Source organism: Neolamprologus brichardi, chromosome 17 (assembly GCF_056152115.1).
Source record: "Neolamprologus brichardi isolate AB-2024 chromosome 17, ASM5615211v1, whole genome shotgun sequence".
Classification (NCBI taxonomy): Eukaryota; Metazoa; Chordata; class Actinopteri; order Cichliformes; family Cichlidae; genus Neolamprologus; species Neolamprologus brichardi.
This window is the reverse complement of record NC_142120.1, coordinates 14440021-14459533: the sequence shown is the minus strand read 5'-3', so window position 1 is coordinate 14459533 and position 19513 is coordinate 14440021. Positions and strand designations below refer to the sequence as shown.

At 39.6% G+C, this 19513-nt stretch overlaps 2 protein-coding genes across 3 annotated transcripts; one reads left to right on the top strand and one right to left on the bottom strand.

Moving 5' to 3' along the window:
- Positions 1–20: 20 nt before the first annotated feature.
- Positions 21–9279, bottom strand: atp6v1e1b (ATPase H+ transporting V1 subunit E1b). The gene is made up of 10 exons (XM_006780806.3): positions 9157–9279; positions 8970–9031; positions 6926–6991; positions 5334–5443; positions 5025–5091; positions 4831–4920; positions 3217–3285; positions 2919–3013; positions 2718–2805; positions 21–840 (listed from the first exon to the last, which is right to left on the bottom strand). The coding sequence occupies exons 2-10, from the start codon at positions 9000–9002 to the stop codon at positions 778–780; spliced, it is 681 nt and encodes a 226-aa protein (XP_006780869.1). The 5' UTR covers positions 9003–9031; positions 9157–9279; the 3' UTR covers positions 21–777.
- On the top strand, positions 9275–17344 carry si:ch211-214j24.14 (uncharacterized). Of its 2 annotated transcripts, none has more exons than XM_006780805.3 (2): positions 9275–9369; positions 16162–17344. In XM_006780805.3, exon 2 carries the CDS (start codon positions 16321–16323, stop codon positions 17038–17040), a length of 720 nt encoding a protein of 239 aa, XP_006780868.1. In that variant the 5' UTR covers positions 9275–9369; positions 16162–16320; the 3' UTR covers positions 17041–17344. The 2 variants fall into 2 exon arrangements, with proteins under 2 accessions (XP_006780868.1, XP_006780867.1); XM_006780804.3 differs by lacking the exon at positions 9275–9369 and adding an exon at positions 12161–12455.
- Positions 17345–19513: the final 2169 nt, after the last annotated feature.

The following is a 19513-nucleotide window of genomic DNA, read 5'->3' as shown; positions in this document are numbered from 1 at the left end:
GAGAGAGGAAATACTAATGGTTCAGATTTTATACTTTATACATATTCCCACAATAAAACATTTTGAATTTGAGACAATCAAAAAAAACAACAAAAAGAAAAAGGATGAGAAATCAAAACAAACAACCACCAACACACATACATATAATTTAATCTGGAAACCTCATATACATACAGGGCACCCCTGGAATGATATCAGCCACTCCTTTAATTCATGACAGAAGGATAAGGTACAGTTGATGTAACATGAATAAATTAACTCTAAGATCATATCCAACCTTCAGTTTTGTTTCTATGGATTCCATTTTTGTGTGTGTGCGCGAGCCTATATATGTATATATATGTGTGATTGCCTGGAGCAGACACCTATTATCAACACAATGCTCCATGCAACCAATAATGTGCTGCAGAGGGTAATGAAACTGGGAAAACCGTGACACAGATGCTATGTTTGTCATGAAACTAATCCAGTTAGAGGACAACTTGTTTAACATCCAGCCAGTCACCCGATCCCGTCTTTCCTGACTGATCAGTGTAAACTGAGGCCCATGAATGGGAGCAGCAGAGCAAACCAGTGCTTACAGCTGTACACATCTGTAATATTGAGTTGCAGCATCTATCATGTCCCTTAATGCACAGAAAAAAATACAGCAATACATCACACAACATCTTTTTTTGCATCAGAAATTTCACAGACATAAAGGAATGATGTCTTTTATATGACAAAATAAAAAATTAAAAGGAGTGTTTCTCTCTCTCTCTCGTACAGCAGAGGTTCTCAGTCCATAAACTTGCGGTTTGGGTTGGCACCGAAGAGAGCCACTCGGATTTCAGGCATCATCTGCAAACAGAGTGAAAGGATAAGCCAACAACCATCATCTCAGAGTAACTTTCTTTATAAAAGCGACACCCCGAGAGGAGACATTTACATTTTTATTGAATGACCAAACATCTAAAATGGGAAGACGTTCAATTTACTCCTCGCATATTTGAGAAAGTAAAGCTAGAACTAACTACAGTACTGTGCAAAAATCTTGAGCCCCTCCTGATTTCTTTATATTGACCCAGAAAAATGAATAAAAAAAATAAAAATAAAAAAAAGGTGGAAATACAGTAAATAAGGTAAAAACAGAGTTTGTACAATGAACTTGAAAGTCAGTATTTAGTGTGACAACCTTTATTCTTCTTCACAGCCTGAACTCTGTTTAAAGAAGTCTTCAGGAACAGTTCTCCAGGCCTCTTGAAGGACATTTAAAGCTCTTTTCTGGATGTTGGCTGTTAAGATAATCCCACACTGCTTTAATAACGTTGAGGTCTGGACTCTGTGGAGTCCGATCCATGACTGAAAATGTTCCACTGTGTGCTTTTCTATCCAGGTTTGTTTTTGCTGTGTGTTTAGGATCATTGTCATGCAGAAAAATGAAGCTGTTGCCGGTCAGATGCTTCCAGATGGTACTGGATGGTGGATCAAAATCTGATTCTACTTTTCTGCATTCATAATTGCATCAATTTTAAATAGAACTCCAACACCACTGACAGAACCTTCATTGTGCTTTACAGATGGCTGTAGACACTCACTGTTGTACTTCTCTCCAGACCTCCTCCGGACATATACGATACAATTTAAACCAAAAACTTAAAATCTGGACTCACCTCCATAAGACCTGTTGCCACTGGATTTTCAGTCCAGCTCTTGAGTAATTTGGCATAACTCAACCTTTTCTCAGTTTCTCTTTCTTAATATTAAGCACCTTGAGACAACTGTTATTTGGGACTATATAGTTTATCTGTTATATGCAGACAACACTGGTTCTTCCCTTGGGTTAGGTGTCCTCCTTATGTGTGATTCACAGGTTCTTGTTAAGTGGCTTAACAAAAAAGAAAAGAAATTGTCATGTGCAGGACTGGAAAGGAGTGAAAAAGCTTCCAATGTCCAAAGCAAAGCTTTGACAGATCTTCAGAAAGCCTGGAGAACTGTGGCTCCTTGAAAGCAAAATATAAAGAAAAATGGGTGGCTCAAGACTTTTGCACAATCCTAAAATTTTCTGTCACCTAACAAGCTGATTCAGCAAATTACTAAAATCGAAGTTAGAATATATGGAATATTCTTGAACACCCGCTAATAACTTCTGTCATACCTCTGTTCTCTGCCACCTCTGTAAATGTGCAATACTAATGAAAAAGAAACACTACAAAACTCGTTTTCCTGTTTTATTTACAGTTAATAGCAGTGTAGTTTTACTGAATTTTTAGAATAGAAAAAAAAATTGCTCACCTCTTTTAAACACACTGATATTAACTTCAAAATGAAAAACTAGCCTACAGCGAGACGGTAACTATCTTCATACTCTTCATATTGGTAAATATAGTGACATGTCTAAAGTCGGTAATGTTTATTTATTAAAAGCCTCAAATTTCTTCAAACATAAGCATTTTGTATCTTTAGTTTAAAACATAAACAGCAAAAAAAATATTGCACTAAAAAATAAAGTTTGGTATTAAAGCAAAGTCATTTTTTTCAAATGCATGTTAAGAATACTGTTTTACTTTTTCTATGTTGCGTACATTTTAAGAATCGAACACCATGCCACCAGTGTGACGATGATTTAAAATGTAAGTTTGTTATATATAAACAGAATAATGTGCAGTTAGAGTAGACTAGTGCATTTACAATGTGTGAAACAAGAAAGATAAAATGATAAGATATGCATTTCCTACCTGCTGAGCCATGAGGTCCAGTCTGCTCTCCAGAGTGTTGGACACCTTGATCTTCCCGTCTCCATTATAGATCTCAATACCTCCAGACCTGCATGCAGAAAAAGTTTGACATTTTGATCTCAAATTAAGAGGTGGCTAAGTTTTCAAGAGAACTTCCCCTTAGTGATCACTGGTTTGTCTTTCAAATGTGATTCTGCTTACACGTCAGGGGAGAGGAAGTTATCCTGGTCAATGCGGACCTCAAGGTTGTTCTTCACGGCTGCTTTATATATGGGAATGTTCTTCTGGATGGATGCCTGAAGGGTACAAGGAAGTTTGGGATGAGATTTCATCTGATACAAACAACTGGATCAGCACAAAATTTCCCTTCAGTAACTGAACGCGTATCATTAAACATGATAACTTTGAAACTGGGTTTTCCCCACACTGCCCACAGCAGGGCAGGTGATACTGCACTGCAGGGTAAAAAGGGTAAAGATACACCTTCTGTTTTACTCACCTGCACCAGCGGTATGTCCTGTTTACGACAGCGAATGGTGACTTTGGGCTCCAGCAGCTGGTAAAACCCCTGATGAGAGACGGTTATTATGTTATTTTAGTTTTTAAATATCTGCATAGAATGACAAATATTTGTCAAATATTTTTATATCATGAAAACCTTTCTGTATCATACAATAAAGTTTAAGATCAGCACAATGTAAATCCTCCAGAATTATCAGACAGTTGAATCTATATCAGTCTAAAACTGTTTTAGCAAAGAGTATTATTACATTCACAAAGCTTGACTTATTAAAAAAAAAACTGTTTGATTACACTTATCTAGACCAGAGACTGAATATTCAAGATGGCTGTAACCACCAGGGGGACCATGTTGTACTAACTAAGACTTAGTCATCAATTGGGTCCAGAACTTCACTAGAAACAGGCTTACTAAGCTCATAATTCAAGTAAATAGGTTAATTTTCCCATAAACATTTATACAATCAGACTTCTTTTTTCCAACCAGAAGAGTCGCCCCCTGGTGGTCTTCAGAAAGAAAGTAGATTTAAGGCACTTCCACACTGGTTTATTAATCCCCCCCAATAATCAGACTCAACCAACATAACCTCCCCTATAAAATTATGAATTATCTTGCATAAATAGGTTGTTGATTTTTTTTTTTACTAATTTCAGGTATTACGAGCAAAATAGTTGCATGTTTAATCATCTGGGAATTTATCCAGATTTATTTATTTATTTAGACAGAGATCTTGACCCCCCCACCCCCCAATGTTCAGCACAAAGTGCCCTCAAGAGGGGGAGGTCCAGAAACTTTGGGCTGTTTTTACAGAACAAATTAAACTGGAGACAGTGTTCTTAGGGGATTATCCAGAGGAACACAACCTAATTGCATCCACATCCATTGTATTAGTGAAATACCACCGCATATTTACGAAACGGAATATAATCAGCTTATCTAATTGGCCAGACAAGATTGATATGATCATAAAGTCTGGCTGGTCTTCTCTACAAGATCACCTCTTCAGGTATCATCTCAGCTTTCTGCACTGCTGGAATCAGAAGGAGGAGATGCTAAATCATTGTCTTTTATTTATCTATTTATTTTATGATAAATTAGCTGAAGTGACTGAAGTGATAAATTTGAAGTCACAAGGACAATGATTAAAAGGATCCACATGCATTGCAGTGGCAGGCAATCTGTCCAAAAATAACTGATGCAACTACGAGATAAACAGTAACTAAGTAGCTGTGTTAGGCCCGTTTTTATTTAATAACTGCTGATATTATTGAATTTAAGCAAACAAAAACAACAACAACAAAAGCTGAAAACTCTGTGAAATCAACTTAATATGTCATTGAAAGTTTTATTTTTCACGACAGAGAGAAAACACATTTGGACTTTATGCTGAGAGTGTGTGTATCCTTGTGTTTACAGTGCAGTGACTTTATTATGGCAGGGTCACAGCTCCCCTCTCACATTCTGGGGACACAAATGAGGATCCTGCTGCTCTAAAATAGCTGAAATCTTTTAGTACAGATGGAACTTGTTTTACAGAGTAAATTTCATTGGTCAGTGGGATGTTAGCGGACAGGCCTCGGAGTATAAACCAACCTGTAAGATCAGTCCGTCCATTAGAGTTGAATACCTGGCCGGGTCTTTTGCAATGTTAGCGAGCCGCTGGCGAGCTTCATTCAGCATTTCCTGAGGGTACAAAAACACACCTGATCTCTTCTGTTTGTACTCTCAGCTGTGATATTTAACCAACCCATCTCTTGTATGTATATAAACTGATGACAGAGACTTACCGAGATCATATCATCACGGGCCTTCAGCACCTTCAGTCGAGCCTGGTTCATCAGGTTAGACATCTGACTGTTAAGCAGACAAATAACACACACATTGGTCCTGCTTATATCCCAAAGTGAGACTGTGTGTATTCTTTTCTTAACCCTGCACACTGTTCGAGGCAGGTCACAGAGGAGGTACTGTTGGGTGAAGTGGCTAAATAAAATTACAGAAACTCTGTCACATGACAGCCGTTTCTTTGTTCTTAAAAAGGCCAGATTAAAAGGAGGAAGGAAAGATGTGTCCTGTGATGTCTCGCCACGACTCACATTTTCTTCTGTTGCTCAATCTGCTTCTCTTTCTTCTCATAGTACTCCATTATCTTCAGCCTCTGGGTCTGGACCAGGCGGCCCTTCTCAATGTTGAACTCTTCTTCTGCCTGCAGGAAGAGACACGGATAGCTCAGAGGAATTCATGGCAAACAAATCTTTTTCACATAAAGAATGACATTTAAAAAGAATATTTTACTCTAATAATGTAAGAGAAACATGAAAATATTTTGGGAACCTCACTAAACAACACACAACTCTTCTCATAATCAGCTTTCCTTGCTGTAAAATAGTGCCTGAGGCTGCTGGAACTTGTGGACCATCATATGTGACACAATGAGACACATATCATGTTGTAATGCAAGCATGCAGCATCAGCACCACCTAATGGTGATTGACTGGTGTTGGAGTCTAAAAGGGCTGCACTGATCACCCCTGAGGTGACCTCCAGCTTGCCCTGAAGTGGTTTACAGCAGGAACCTCCTAGCCTGGGGCCATAGCTCTCATCCGGAAAAAGGTGGAGAACCCACTCTGGGTCGGTGGAGGAGTTGGAAGAATGTCACAGTAAAGATGACTGTTGTGACAATGCTGCCGATTTCCCCTTCTGTTCACGTTTCTACCCTCACCTACATGATGCAGGTGACCTGTATGGTCACGAGCTCTGGTAGCGACTGAAAATAGAAGTTCGTAGTTAGAAACTGTGGAATGAGCTTCCTCCAATGGGTCTCTCAGTTCTCCCTTACAGATAGGTTGAGAGGGGAGGGGGGACCAACACCAACACCACAAGTAATGGGGGCTGGAAGAAAGTGTGGCTGAGGAGAGCATCTACGGGCCTGGAAAGCAACAGAACATGGATGGATATTCTTCTACTTTGGACTTCTCCCATCATCCGCCCCCTTCTCCACCATCCTCTGTCACATCAACCCTCTACATGTCTTCCTTCACTACACCCATGAACCTCCCATGAGGTATTCCTCTTTTTCTCCTCTCAGGTCCATAATCAGCATCCTTTGTCCAGTATACCCAGTATCCCTCCTGTACACATTCAAACCATCTCAGCCTTGCCTCTCTAACTTTGTCTCCAAAACACGCAACCTGAGCTGTCCTTCTGATGTACTCCGTTCTAATCTTGTGCCTTGTTGTCACTCTGGCATGTTCATCTCTGCCACCGTCTCCAAATCACACATCACAGTAGCTCTCACTACCACATTTCACTCTCTCTGCTATCTTTATGTCACAAATCACACTCGCCTCCAGACGCTCTACGTGCACTGTCCGCTGATGGACGTTGCATTTTTAAAAATAATTGATTGCATATATTAGCTGGTTTGTTGCTTTTTTGTTCTCCTCTTAAGACAAAACAATTAAATAAATCTGTGTAATGACACACAGTCTGATGGGGGCCAGGAGGCCTGATGCTTCTAAACATTGTCTTCATGTAATTAATGAACTTAAAGTTACAGGTGACCTTTAACGTCTGTCCACATGGTCCAATTCCCTGTCTTTCCTCAGCTTTGACTCACTAATAAAGACATAAAATCTATCCAGACTGATATCTGTGCAGAGCACTGGGTGGTGATGTGTTTTCATACCTTTGCATCAATTTCCTCCGCCTTCTCGTTTGCCTCCTGCTCGATGAAGGCCATCATGTGCTTAATCTGTGGATGGGAACAAAATATAACTAAAAACAAGCCTGTGCTGTTTTAAAAAAACGTTAAAAAACTTCTTTGATTTTTATTTTCACTTCGCTCCAAATCCGATTTTTGGAAAATCTAATACACGTTAATCTTTAAACAACATTAGATCTGATCTTCGTTGATCTGAAGATATTTTCAGAGCATTCAAAGACCCTCATGACAAATATACTTAGCTTATTTCACATTAAAAAAGATTTGCACCTAATGCAACTTGTGACTTTCCTTTCTAATGCAATACACTGGAAATGAAACTCATCATTAAACTTTTGGTAAAACGATAGCAAAGCATTAGTCTGGTAAACATCAAGATATCCCATAAAAATAAGTACATTTTACTGTGTGAGGTTTGTCATCTCTGGTTTGAAATGTCAAGCGAGGTATCAAAAATTCATCATTAAGGGTAGAGAGGACGTCTTAATAATAATAATAATAATAATAATAATAGATTAGATTTATATAGCGCTTTTCAAGGCACCCAAAGCGCTTTACAATGCCACTATTCATTGTAAAGTGCTTACTGGGGTGGTAAATCTTTACTGGGGTGGTAAAGATGAGATTAAGGCAGGGCTGTTTCCATCACTTCAGTGAGAAATGTTTGTGAATTTTGTTGCACATCGTCATTTTACCAACTGTGCAAAGAAACTGGTGATGAGCGAGGGATGGATCTCACTGAGGAAATTAAAACTATAATTTTAAACCACGGGCTCACTGTTCAGCAACTCTATTAATTCAGATAATGAACTTCATGTATTAATCGATGTAACCAGAAACTAGGAATTGAGCCCACAAAGTCATCAGGAAAGTGTCCACTGAGGTCACATAGGAGCTGTTTCCCCACAGACTTCTATACAACCATCAATCTTTTTGGTGGGTTTTGGCAGCCAGGAGAGTCGCCCTCTGATGGCCCACTACTAGAAATTCCACAATGGCTTCACACAAATTCTGTGTTTCATACAATCTAGTGCTTTAATTTTTATACTTATGGTTTTACACATTTCTAAGATATAGCGAGGGACACTCATGAGCATTTCATATTGGACGGTGTCAGTATTTACAGTGTTGACCATCCTCTGATCGACAATGAGCCATTCTTGCCTTATCAGAGCTCAAAGTTCTGCTCGTCCTCCTGCCTTTTAGGAATCAATCCTCAATGGGATTAAGAACTGGGGAGTTTCCCTGCCACAAGATCCAACATGTTACTATGATGACCGCTGAGCCACATAATTATCACTTTTGCTTCATGACTTGGTGATGCACAGGAAAACGTTGGCCTTTGAGAATGTGTTATCATATTTTCTGACACCAAATAAAAGTATCACATAGAAAAACTTATTAACCATAACCCTTTATTAACCCTTTATTGCCACTTTAATTGCTGTTTCAAAACTATTTAAACAACAGCAAAATTAGCTAATATTAAGATTTGTTGAAAATTAAATATATTATTAATGTGTGTCAAACAGCCAACTGATATAGAAATCCCTGGTCATGACAGTGTACAGTGGGAACATTTTATTAGACTTATTTTCCATATTTGAGGAGATTTCCAGTGAGAACACGGTGGCTCACTCCAAGTTCCTCCTTCTTGGCATGTGTTCATCATGTGATCATGCAGAGATGTATGACCCTCAGTATCACATCCTTAAGTCCCAGCTGCAGAAATAGCTGCTCATTTGGGTCCAAGTGTCAATCTTATGTAAAAAAGCCCCCCTTTAAAGAACCCCAAATATTGTCCTCTAGGTGCCGTTTGTGTTTAATTCAGTGCTAACCCTACTGCAGCTCTCTCAATGTCATTCTCCTTTGACACACCGACTTCCTGTAAATCCTACAGCGGCTGAAAGCATTTCTCAGGTTTGTAACAGGCTAACGAGTTGATTCTTTAACGAACGAAAACAAGCGTTAAAATTGTGTCTTTATATAGGTGAAAACGGTTCATTACCTGCTTCTGTACGTCGGCATCGCTCAGCGCCATGGCTGCAGTTGTCAAAGATCCGCCTGGGCCTGCCGGAGAAAGTAAGAATTAAAAAATCACGAATAATAAAACCGCTAAATGAAAACAGAGACTGCGATTACTCAGAAAATGAAATTAACCCCAACATTTAAGCTTTAAAGCGGCATTTATGTACCCGAGAACAACAGTGGAGACGGTTTGAATTAATCGCCGCAGTCGTGACTCGTAAAGATGTCTACGGAGGATCAGCTGATTTTCAGAGTCACGTGATGTTTACTTCCGGCGGAAGAGGTTGTCAAGTGCGAGGAAGGAGCGAGACGAGTGAATCATGAAAAAAGTGGCTGTTTACTCAGTTTTCAACGTGTCACGGACACAGTGAAGTATAAACGTAACTATAACTTATCAGTTTTTAAGTTAGAAAGTATAAATATATTTACTTTTGTACATTATCTCTTAATAATAATCTTTATTGCTACAGTTTAAAAGAAGGTTTAAGGTTGAGTTGATGTAACAATTAAAATGTTATATTTGTTATATTTTATTCATATAATAATGTTTATGTATTTCATAATAATATTTTTTGTAGTTGTTTTACTACATTTACTGTGTTAATAGTAGTTTCCCTTAGGATTTTCTCAGGATAAAGTTCTTATCTGTATTCTGGTTGTTTTTGTTTTTTATTTTATTAGCCTGCTACTACAGCTGTTTTAAATTATATGAAAAGGTTATTTAGAGTTGTTTATTTCTACAATATTACTATAACTGTATTTGTCTATGCTGAAATGAGAAAAGTAAATACCTTTATATCCCCTGAGGCATGTAAGAAAACACAAATCATATAATCATATATTCTTTATTTGTATCTATATCACAATATGGCATCTTCAATATTCCAAAATAGGAGTTATGTTTTCTAATATACACTACCAGTCAAAACTTTGGACAAACCTAATTTATTTTTACTACTTTCTACACTGTAGACACATACCAAAGACATCAAATATCTAAAGCAAGATATATGGAACAATGTAGCAAAGAAAAAAAATGATAAGTAACTCTAAATATGTTTTATATTTGAGAATCCTCTAAGTAGCCACCATTTGATTTGTTGCTAGTGCTGCAAACCCTTGGCCTTTTCTCAATGAATTGAATGAATTCATGATGTAGTCACAGTTTTTACTTCACAGGTGTGCTTTGTCAGGGTTGATTTGTGGAATTTCCTGACCTTTTTAATGGGGTTGGGACAGAAGTCAGAAGTCACACACAGCTGGCAGCATTATTTGAAAACTGTTAGTTGATTGATTCTTGCTATAATATGAAGTTTAAAAAAAAAAAAAAAAAAAAAAAAGGAAGAGAAATGACAGTCCATTGTTACTTTAAGAACTGAAGGTCAGTCAGTTTGGAAAATTGCTAAAACTCTGAATCTGTCCCCAAGTGCATTCCCAAAGACCATCAAGTGTTACAACAAAACTGCCTAATTGCCTAATATGACAACAATTTTCTTCATGCAGCTAAAATTCCACCCAGACCCACGATGCAACTGACCCACAACCCAGGATGAATGTTCCTTATGTGTTCATGAGCAGGACAAAAATTCCTCTTTCAAAGCGGGGACCACGCCAGCCTCGTCCCAGGCAGACAAGGAGAAGCCTCCTATCCCCGTCTCATCCCTCCACTTAGCTTGTCACATACCAGCCCAGCTCACTGTACTGGAGTCTGTCGCTCGATGCCACCGCGGCTCCCCTCATGGATTCGCCCTTTAAGTAAACAAATACTGGCCAGAACCATCGTCCCGGAAGCTGACCTGGCTAATGGCCATGGCGACCCTCTCCCAACACGGCTGCACCTGGTGAACAGCAGTGGAGACACTATTCACAAATGCAGGCAGAGGTGTACCTCTGCCCTGCTGTCAATGTTCCTGCTGCTGGGACCGGTCCATCTCCAAATGAGCCGTCGCACGCTACGATCAGGCAGCTGGTCCCTCTTTTCCACACTGGCCTTCACGCATTCCTCTTCATATGTGGGGCCTCTCTCCATTAGTGCTCAGCCAGCTCACTTTTAATAGGTCCTTTAAACAGCTGATAGGCCACCTCGGGACACACCCCTCAGCAGGTGATCGCTATCAGCCAATTTGCCTAGCCAGTCCACAGTGGATTAAAACAATGTCATATAAAAACATGGAATACAAACAGAATAAATCATGCAAATAAAAACTACACTCATAAATAAACACTAAAATCAGAATAAAACCAATTATAAAAGACAAATACAAATTCCCACTCTGTGACATGAGGGCTATTTGACCAAGAAGGAGAGTGATGGAGTGCTGCACTAGATCAGCTGGCCTCCTCAGTCAACTGACTTAAACCCAATCGAGATGGTTTGGGGTGAGATGGACCGCAGAGGGAAGGCAAAAGTGCCACCAAGTGCTCAGCATCTCTGGGAACTCCTTCAAGACTGTTGGAAAACCATCTCAGGTTTTAATTGTGGTCTTCTTTGTTGGCATTCTCCTGTGCCATACTAATCTGCTTTGTTTCCTCTTTTACTGCATTCTCTTTTCTTCTTGCCTGGCAGTTCCAACTTTAACATCCTATTTCCAAACCAACTCAAACATACCTCTGTAGAATAAAATGAAGACTTTATTGTGGTATTTTGCTTTCTTTGTATAGAGTCTTGTGACAAGTTTTATAATAAATGTTTAACAGCAGAGAGAAAGCAGAAGAAATAAGAGGATGAAACAAGATAATTATAAATACAGAGCTTGAGTACCGTTTTAAAATATAAAACTATAGTTTTCAGATTTAGATAACTGTATTTATCCCCACGGGGTAATTGAGAGTGCAGAGTGGCATATACAGTTAAAAAGAATAAGTGAAAGGCAGATAAATAAATAAAACATGTTGGTGAAGTTGCTCCTTCTTTTATGAAGTGTCTTGCCAGCAGGGGGAACTAGAAGTTGGAAAGTTCTGGTTTAAAAATGGCTCTTCTCCCCATCTGACGTGCATTTTCCATTCTGTGCTCCTGCTGTGCACACTGTGAGCTGACTGATAATCTGCTGTTTGGACAGTGAACATAAAAAGTCCACAGACTGTTGACCTAAGCGAATGCTACTCACGCTAACATCTGCCAACCTTTAGAGACCGCAAACATGAAGATTCACACCTTGATTAATTCAGAGTCAGCTGACTTACAACATTTATCCTGCTTCACAGTGAAGTCACTGCTGACTCCTCTTCAGCCAGCTCTTATGTGATGGATTTGGGAAGTAGGGTGGCTCAGAGAGAGAGAGAGAAAAAAGAGAGAGAGAGCTAGACAAGGAGGGAGGGGGAGAGAGACTTTTGCACAGCTTGCCTACCTTGTTACTCCTGTGCCAGCTCCAGCATGCATGTCTGCCTATCTGTTGATTTGTGAATTTGTGTCTGAATGCACATCATACTTTGATCTCTCATCTAGCAGCTCATCGAGAGGACACAGGTATGCTTGGATCTTTCTCTCTCTCTCTCTCTCTTGTTTTTTTAAACTTGCAGAAAATAAATCTTGGACTCCTCTATAGGATCAAACGTGAAGGATTACTGTGCTCTGAATTAAGACTGTGATTTGATTTTGGGGGCCGAGTGCGTCTTTTACTGCTTTGAGCGTTAGAAGGATGATTGCAGGAAGGGCAAATACAAGACAGAGAAATGGACAGGAGGTGTGTCTTATCAGCTCACTCTTCAACTTTGACATTGAAAGCTGACCTTTTGTGAATATGCAATATCACTCTGCCCCCATTGTGCATTAGCACAGAAAGAGTGCTCTAAATATCCCTGAGCATTTGCTTTATCACAAGTCTGTTAGAGCTAGGATAGGATCAATGGGAATCCAATTACTCAAGTAGGACAGTAAAGGTGGAGCACACAGCAGCAAGTAAGGACACAAATGAGCTTTGCTGTCTGTTTGTGTGCGTGCAGGGCTTAACATTTTTGTGTGGTCAACTTTAAGATTGCACAGGCCCGCAGAGCCACAGTGTCTGTGTGAGGAAATATGGCAACTAGGATGGCGTTTGCTCTCTAAGGAAGGGGTGGAGTTGAGGGTTTGAAAGCTCACTCTTGGAACTTTTTATTATTCTTTTTTGTTCTTTAGTTCTGACTCTAACTTTTGCAGTGTTCTGTTGGTTTAGGCAGCCTCAGCAAGGTTAATAAAAAAGAATGGTGAGCTTTGCCACGGGCACCAGCTTGAATGATTTTGCCCACATTTATCAAGTTGGACCAAACGAAGGAGCAAAGGCCATTCCGACGAGCCCTTCACAACCTTCCTTCTGACCCCATCTAACGAAGAAGAGGTGTTGTTTCCAGAGGAGAGCCAAGTCAAATAGATATTTGCTGAGGGGGGGGGGGGGGGGGGGGGGGGGGTGTTTTGGGTTTTTTTTTACAAAACAAGCTGCTGGTCTTGTTATTACAAAGATAACAAGGGGAAATTATGAAATTTCCCCTTGTGGGACTAATAAAGGTATATCAATATCAATATCAATACACTTTAAAAATAAACTGGTTGGCTTCTAATGTTTTTAAAGCTCACTGTAGCGTTTGTTATGATAGAAACTAATGTGTGTAATATATGAATTTACAATTTTATTCATTTTATGGTGTTTATTACTACAAAGCAGACTGTCCACGAGAACAAAAAAGACAATCCAGCCCAACATAAAGGATTTTAGTCCCCAAAACCTAATAAATGCTTCAAGAAATACATCAGCAGTGAGGGTACTCCTCTAAAATGAAAAAGTTTGTCCATTGCCTAAAAGGCTCCTATTGTTTTTACCCAGTCAGAGGTTTTATTGCACAAAAAGTTACAAGCTGTTGCATAACAGACAGGAAAGGCCTTTCCTCTGTGAGGCAACACAAAAGAAACAGTGTCTTGTTTTTGAACTGCAGGTATGTGCGTTTAAAGCAGCAACAGTGAAGCAATCTTTAAATAAAACACATGTTCTTTACCAGATAGGAGGATTATTACTACAATAATACTATTTGCATTTGCAAGTAGTGTTAACCTTATTAATAATGATCATATTTGTATTTATGTTTATTTTTCATAATGTTGTTCTTTTCAGCACCTTGTTTTTTAGCAGTTGAGGGTTTTTTTTTTGTTTTGTTTCTGCTCTTGGTTCTATTGTTATTGACTGTAAGAATTTCCCTCAGGATTGATACTTATCTTATCTTATCTTATAATTTTATTTCTTGTACTGTGGGAGATACATTTTACCAGCTAATGGCTGAGAAACACAATGAGACAACAACACTCAGCTGAACCACTAGACAATTTCCTTATTGAAGTCATATTACGGTATAATAAACATGACATTTGATAGGCCTCCTTTGTAAAGATATCAACTGAAGGAAATTCCTCAGCTTTTCTACTAAAACTGAATCAAATTTTAACTTCTGCATTGCTAAATACCTCTATTTGTTTTTCTCTACAGCGATCCGCAACATGTAATATTGTGTTAAGTACTAATGTAACAAATTCAAGGTGTAGAGAGACTGTTAGAGGCTCATTAAGAGGTATGTTCCGAAATCAGCGAGACACGCAGACAGGCCACATGTTGTAAATGTGATACAACATCAGACAGAAGTGCTGAAAATATCTATTCTGGGACTGGCATGAGGGTGACAAATCTGTGCAGGCGAAGCTGAGCTGGGAACAGGGGGGTCACCTTCAGTCTATGTGGCACATTTGGGCTGAATGCATGCGTACACAACAGTGCTAACCATTATCAAAAATGAATATTTTCTCCAAAATTCTGATTTCATATGATTATATATGAACATTTCCTTTAAATTTAGAGGTAGACTGCGACATAATCATTTCCATTTTGTGTCACTACTCTCGCCCTATTCTCATGCCATGTGAAATCACTAAAAGAGCTGCCACTCTCGGGTGACAGATGGAGATGTATACAGTGTCTAAACATAGTAAGATATGCAGGTCGAGGCTATAGATAGCCACAGACTGCTGCAATAACGACAAGCTAGTGAGCAACTTTTTCCAATCACAACCCTCACTCATGTCAATGAGAGCACAGACATGTAAAATTTGTAACAGTAGCAGCCATGAGAGGATTCTGTGGCTGTGCTGCAGACTATCAGTAACTACATGTCTTTGTGAAGGCATGAGGCTGTGTTTTCCAAAAAGTGGGACCCACTTGGAGCAGTCTGTGCTTTTCTGGCCTGTAGCAGCATGCACTGTAGTCTCTGTAGGTGTCCTTTATCGTACTACCACCACCACCACACAGACTGGCCTGGAAGTGGAGGTATTTTTGTCCTTTGAAGTAAAGAAAATAAAGTTATGTCTAACATTAGCACCTTCATGACTTGTTTACAATTCTAAAAGAAAAAACTACTGTCTTGATCTCGAGTATGACTTTTGGCATATTCATTACAAGTAAAGCTGAATAAACGTAGGAATTACCACTTAAGACAAATAGTGTAGACACAGAGGTTGTGCTGGATTTACGGTTTTATTAAAACACAAAGGTTTCCTAAGAAAAATGTACTTGGAGGTAAATACACTTCTGAAGAAGAGACCCTATCAGTGATTAACATGTGATTTCAATGCACTTATTTTAAGTCCTGTTTTATTTTCAATGCGTCATATACTCACCATCCACTTTATCAGGTACACCTTGTGGCAGCCTGTTTTCAGAGCTAACTTAATTCTTTGTGGTACGGATCAAGCTAAGTGCTGTAAACACTTCTCACCAATTCTGCTCCATATTAACATGATAGCATCACACAGTTGCTGCAGATTTGTTGGCTACACCTCCATGACGTGGATCTCCTGTTCCACCACATTCCCAACAGTGCTCGATTGGATTGAGATCTTATGATTGAATCATCAAGAAACCTGCTTGAGATCATTTGAACCTTGTAACATGGTATCTAAGCCTGCTGGAAGCACCCATCAGAAGATGGGTATGCTGCGGGTGTAATGGGTTGAACATGGTCACCATCAATACTCAGGCTGTTATGTTTAAATGATTCTCAGTTGGTACTTTGGGGCCCAAAGTTATACCATAAATAATATAAAAAATATAAAATATCCCTCTTTCCATGTTTATATAAAATTTTGACCCTGGTGTGATATTTTGGTGAGTCTACCTGAAATTTTGTCCCACCTGTGATCTTCTCTGTCCCTTCTGCAGCCAGCCTTCATTCTGGAGGGACAGGCCCCACTCGAGCCCACCAGGGGGGATGGAGGAGGCAGAGAGACCCTCAGCCCTGCTTCTGCTGCACTGCTGACTCAGGCAGAAACTCCTGCACGCTGGCAGAGTGAGAGCCTGCTGGCAGAGTCCTGGTCCACAATGGGCGATGTAGACCCCGAGGACACCAAGAGCCTCGACAGCAGTGACGGGGCACTTCTGACAGGGGAGGAGAACCACTCCTCCAACTCTGACATGGTCCATCTGGAGCGGGACGAGGCTGAGATGCTTGAGGAGGCAGAGAAGAAAGGGAAGCGAGCAGAGGAAGAGGAGGAAGAAGATGAGGAGATGCAAACAAGTATGTTAAGTGTGTTGGGTGGAGAGAGGGAGCTGGTGGCACTCAGGGAAGAGGAGCAGGACCTCCAGGCCCCAGAAACTCAGGAGCTCCTGGTGTCAGCAGAGGAGCCTTATATGGAGTGTGAGCCAGGAGAGTTCAGGCACGTGGTTCCCCCGATGGCCCTGCCTCCTCTGCCTATTGTTAAGCTCGACCCCCCCTCCACAACATCCACCCCAGTCCCTTCAACCACAACATCTGAAGTAGAGGAGCTGTATTCCATTCAGGGCCTCCACCCTCCTTCTATTCTAGCACCAATTGCACCGGAGCCTCCAGCAGCAAGTGTCAAGCAACAACAGTTTTCACAGATCCCCCTCACAGACGTGGATAAACATTCAGTTAAGGAGCCTGCAGAGAAGCTGCAGCCACGGCCAACTGCTCCCAAGACCAAACCTCTGAGCTCCACCGAGCTGCTTTATGGAGGCGCTGCATTAGTAGCAGTTGTGGGAGTGGTGGCATATAGTGCAGTGGTGTACTGCAGAAAGTAGAAAACCTCTCTCTGAATCCCCCAAACCACCTTTCACCACATTTTTTCTCTTGTTTTTAAATCTATTCCAAACTAAATATTCCACCACATCACTATCCAAATAATGGATTTTACTCTCTAACGCTGTTTGCTAATTAGACACACTGATCTGATGTTTTTTAATTCGTTTTGTGCTACCTCAGCTCACAGCAGAGCTTATGGCCTTTGTTTTTTCTGTTTGATCTCTGAGGAAATGTATCCAATAAAATGTAACCTGAAATACACAAATCACTTTAAGTGCAATTTTAAACTTCCCCATACTTGAAGGGTTTCTTTGTGCGTGTGTGTCATTACTTCACCATATTAGACAAAATGCCACTTCCTCTGTAAATAGTACTGTCAGTGTTTTAGCAACACTGAAAAGCACATTATCATAAACATTACACACTAAATGGAAAGTTTCAGAGTACAGGGGCAGCAGCGATTGGACTAAAAGCCCAAAAACTGCATCAGCATCTCACAAACGTTTTTGCCATAAAAGTTTTTCTGCACAACATCTATAAAACCTGCAGTCAAAGCCCTCTTACTTATGTTTCTGCATGTGCCTGCACGCCATGTATCGCTCCGTCCAGGCATATGTCTATATTGAAGGCAGGTTATGATCACACCCACACCACCAGTACTCCCCACCAGAACAGTCCATGTAGAGTACTGTTAATATTTCAATCCCCAACACCACTGAATGAGAGCATGGATACAACCATTAGAAGAAGAGATTCGTTGTATCTAAATATCACTATTTCCAGCTGTTACTCTGATAATTTTGTGTGAAAATATTGGATTTTGTACTCCGTATTTACGTTATATGATGCTTACAAATAACTGAAACATGTGCAGGCACACATAGAAATACAGGATATACAGCAGTTCTAACAGTTTGCACAATGCTAACCAGCTTCAAAGTCTATATTTGGCATGACCACCTTTATTCTTCAGTATATTTTGAATGCTATTTTTTGTAATTTCTTTAAGTTGTCCTCAGGAATAGTTCCCCAGGCTTCTTGAATTGTGACAATTTAGTCATAAAGTTAATTTACTGTAGATTTAGAGTTAGTTCTTTGCAAAGTTGTCTGTTATGTGTAGAAATGCCACTGGTTCATCCCTTTAATTAGATTTATATGTTAGTGTTAAGTCGCTTAACAAACAAAAAACAATGTCTGAAAATAGTCACGTACAAGGACTGGATGGAAAATGAATGAATGAGAAAACAACCAGTGTCCAAATATTTTCAGAAAACCTGAAGTACTCAAGGCCACTTAAAAAATATAGGTTAGATGGAAATGAACTATAAAGAAAAGCGGGGCTCCTCAAGACTTTTGCAGGCTGTGATAGTGATAGATGTAGCGGTTCTGAATGACAGGAAGGAGGAACACGAGAAGGTTGAGAAATACCAGAAACCTCAGAAAAGAGCGTATGTATGTATGTATGTATGTACAGCAATAAAAATATAATATAATATTTATAAACTTATCCCAGTTTTGATCTTTTGACCCTCAAAGAACATATTGTCTATGACGTTTAAAACATTAAATCTCTTGAATGCTGGATCAACAAACAAAAAGAGAGAAGTTTTCCAGTTCTCCTTATGTATTTAATTTACTGCTCTATTCTGCCGTCTGCTGGCCTGTTCACACCGTTGCAGACCTTTAGAAAATAAGCCACGACACAAATACTAGCCTCATTTGAAGAGAAGATATTTACGTTTATTTATGACATTTTATTCCACATTAATTCAAAGAACAAACTGTCAGTACCATAGAAGTGTGATGTTTTGTGCTTAGCCATGTAGAATCCATATCTCTTTAAGTCTTAAAGAGTTTTATCTAAACCATAATGAGCGAAAAGGTAAAGGTGCCTGTCAAAAAACAAACAAAAAGAAAAAAACATGAACCCTGTTTAAACTTTAACACTAAAAAACGAAAAGTCTCAGAACGAGCTTTGTCTGTCTGCTAATGTGTCACCCATTATACAAACATGATCGCAGTGCAAAGATAATAATTACAACTCTGCGGTCACAGCAGCTTTCAGTCTAATAGTATAATTATGCATGCCTGGCTTTACCACTTCTTGATTTTCATCGAGTGCCAGTAAATAAAGAAGAACAATGGTACTGACTGTGTTGTGGTTAACCTGCCGTTCCCACACTGGTGCAGACATGCACGCAGCTATTGAATTGAGAAGGGGAAGGAAAGTGCTTCTTTGTTTGGAGAGATACAGCTGCAGCCTAGCTCTGCTCTGCCTAAAAACATACTGCAACACCTTCACAATCGAACCTCCATCTCCCTCTCCCTGCCTTTGTATGTCTTTCACACTCTTCCATCCAAAAACACAGGCAACACAACAATAACATCCACCGTTAACTGCAATTGCACAACGATAAATACATGGTAAAACATTTTGATCAGATAGAAGATTTCTGAATATCCTAAAATGGG

Excerpts from the sequence above, each read along its gene's own strand:
- si:ch211-214j24.14 (XM_006780805.3), top strand. The coding sequence starts at position 16,321 with ATGGGCGATGTAGACCCCGAGGACACCAAGAGCCTCGACAGCAGTGAC.
- atp6v1e1b (XM_006780806.3), bottom strand. The coding sequence starts at position 9,002 with ATGGCGCTGAGCGATGCCGACGTACAGAAGCAG. Across the intron at positions 6,992-8,969 it reads ATGCCGACGTACAGAAGCAG|ATTAAGCACATGATGGCCTT; the intron begins GTAATGAACCGT and ends TCCCATCCACAG. Across the intron at positions 5,444-6,925 it reads CGGAGGAAATTGATGCAAAG|GCAGAAGAAGAGTTCAACAT; the intron begins GTATGAAAACAC and ends CTCTTCCTGCAG.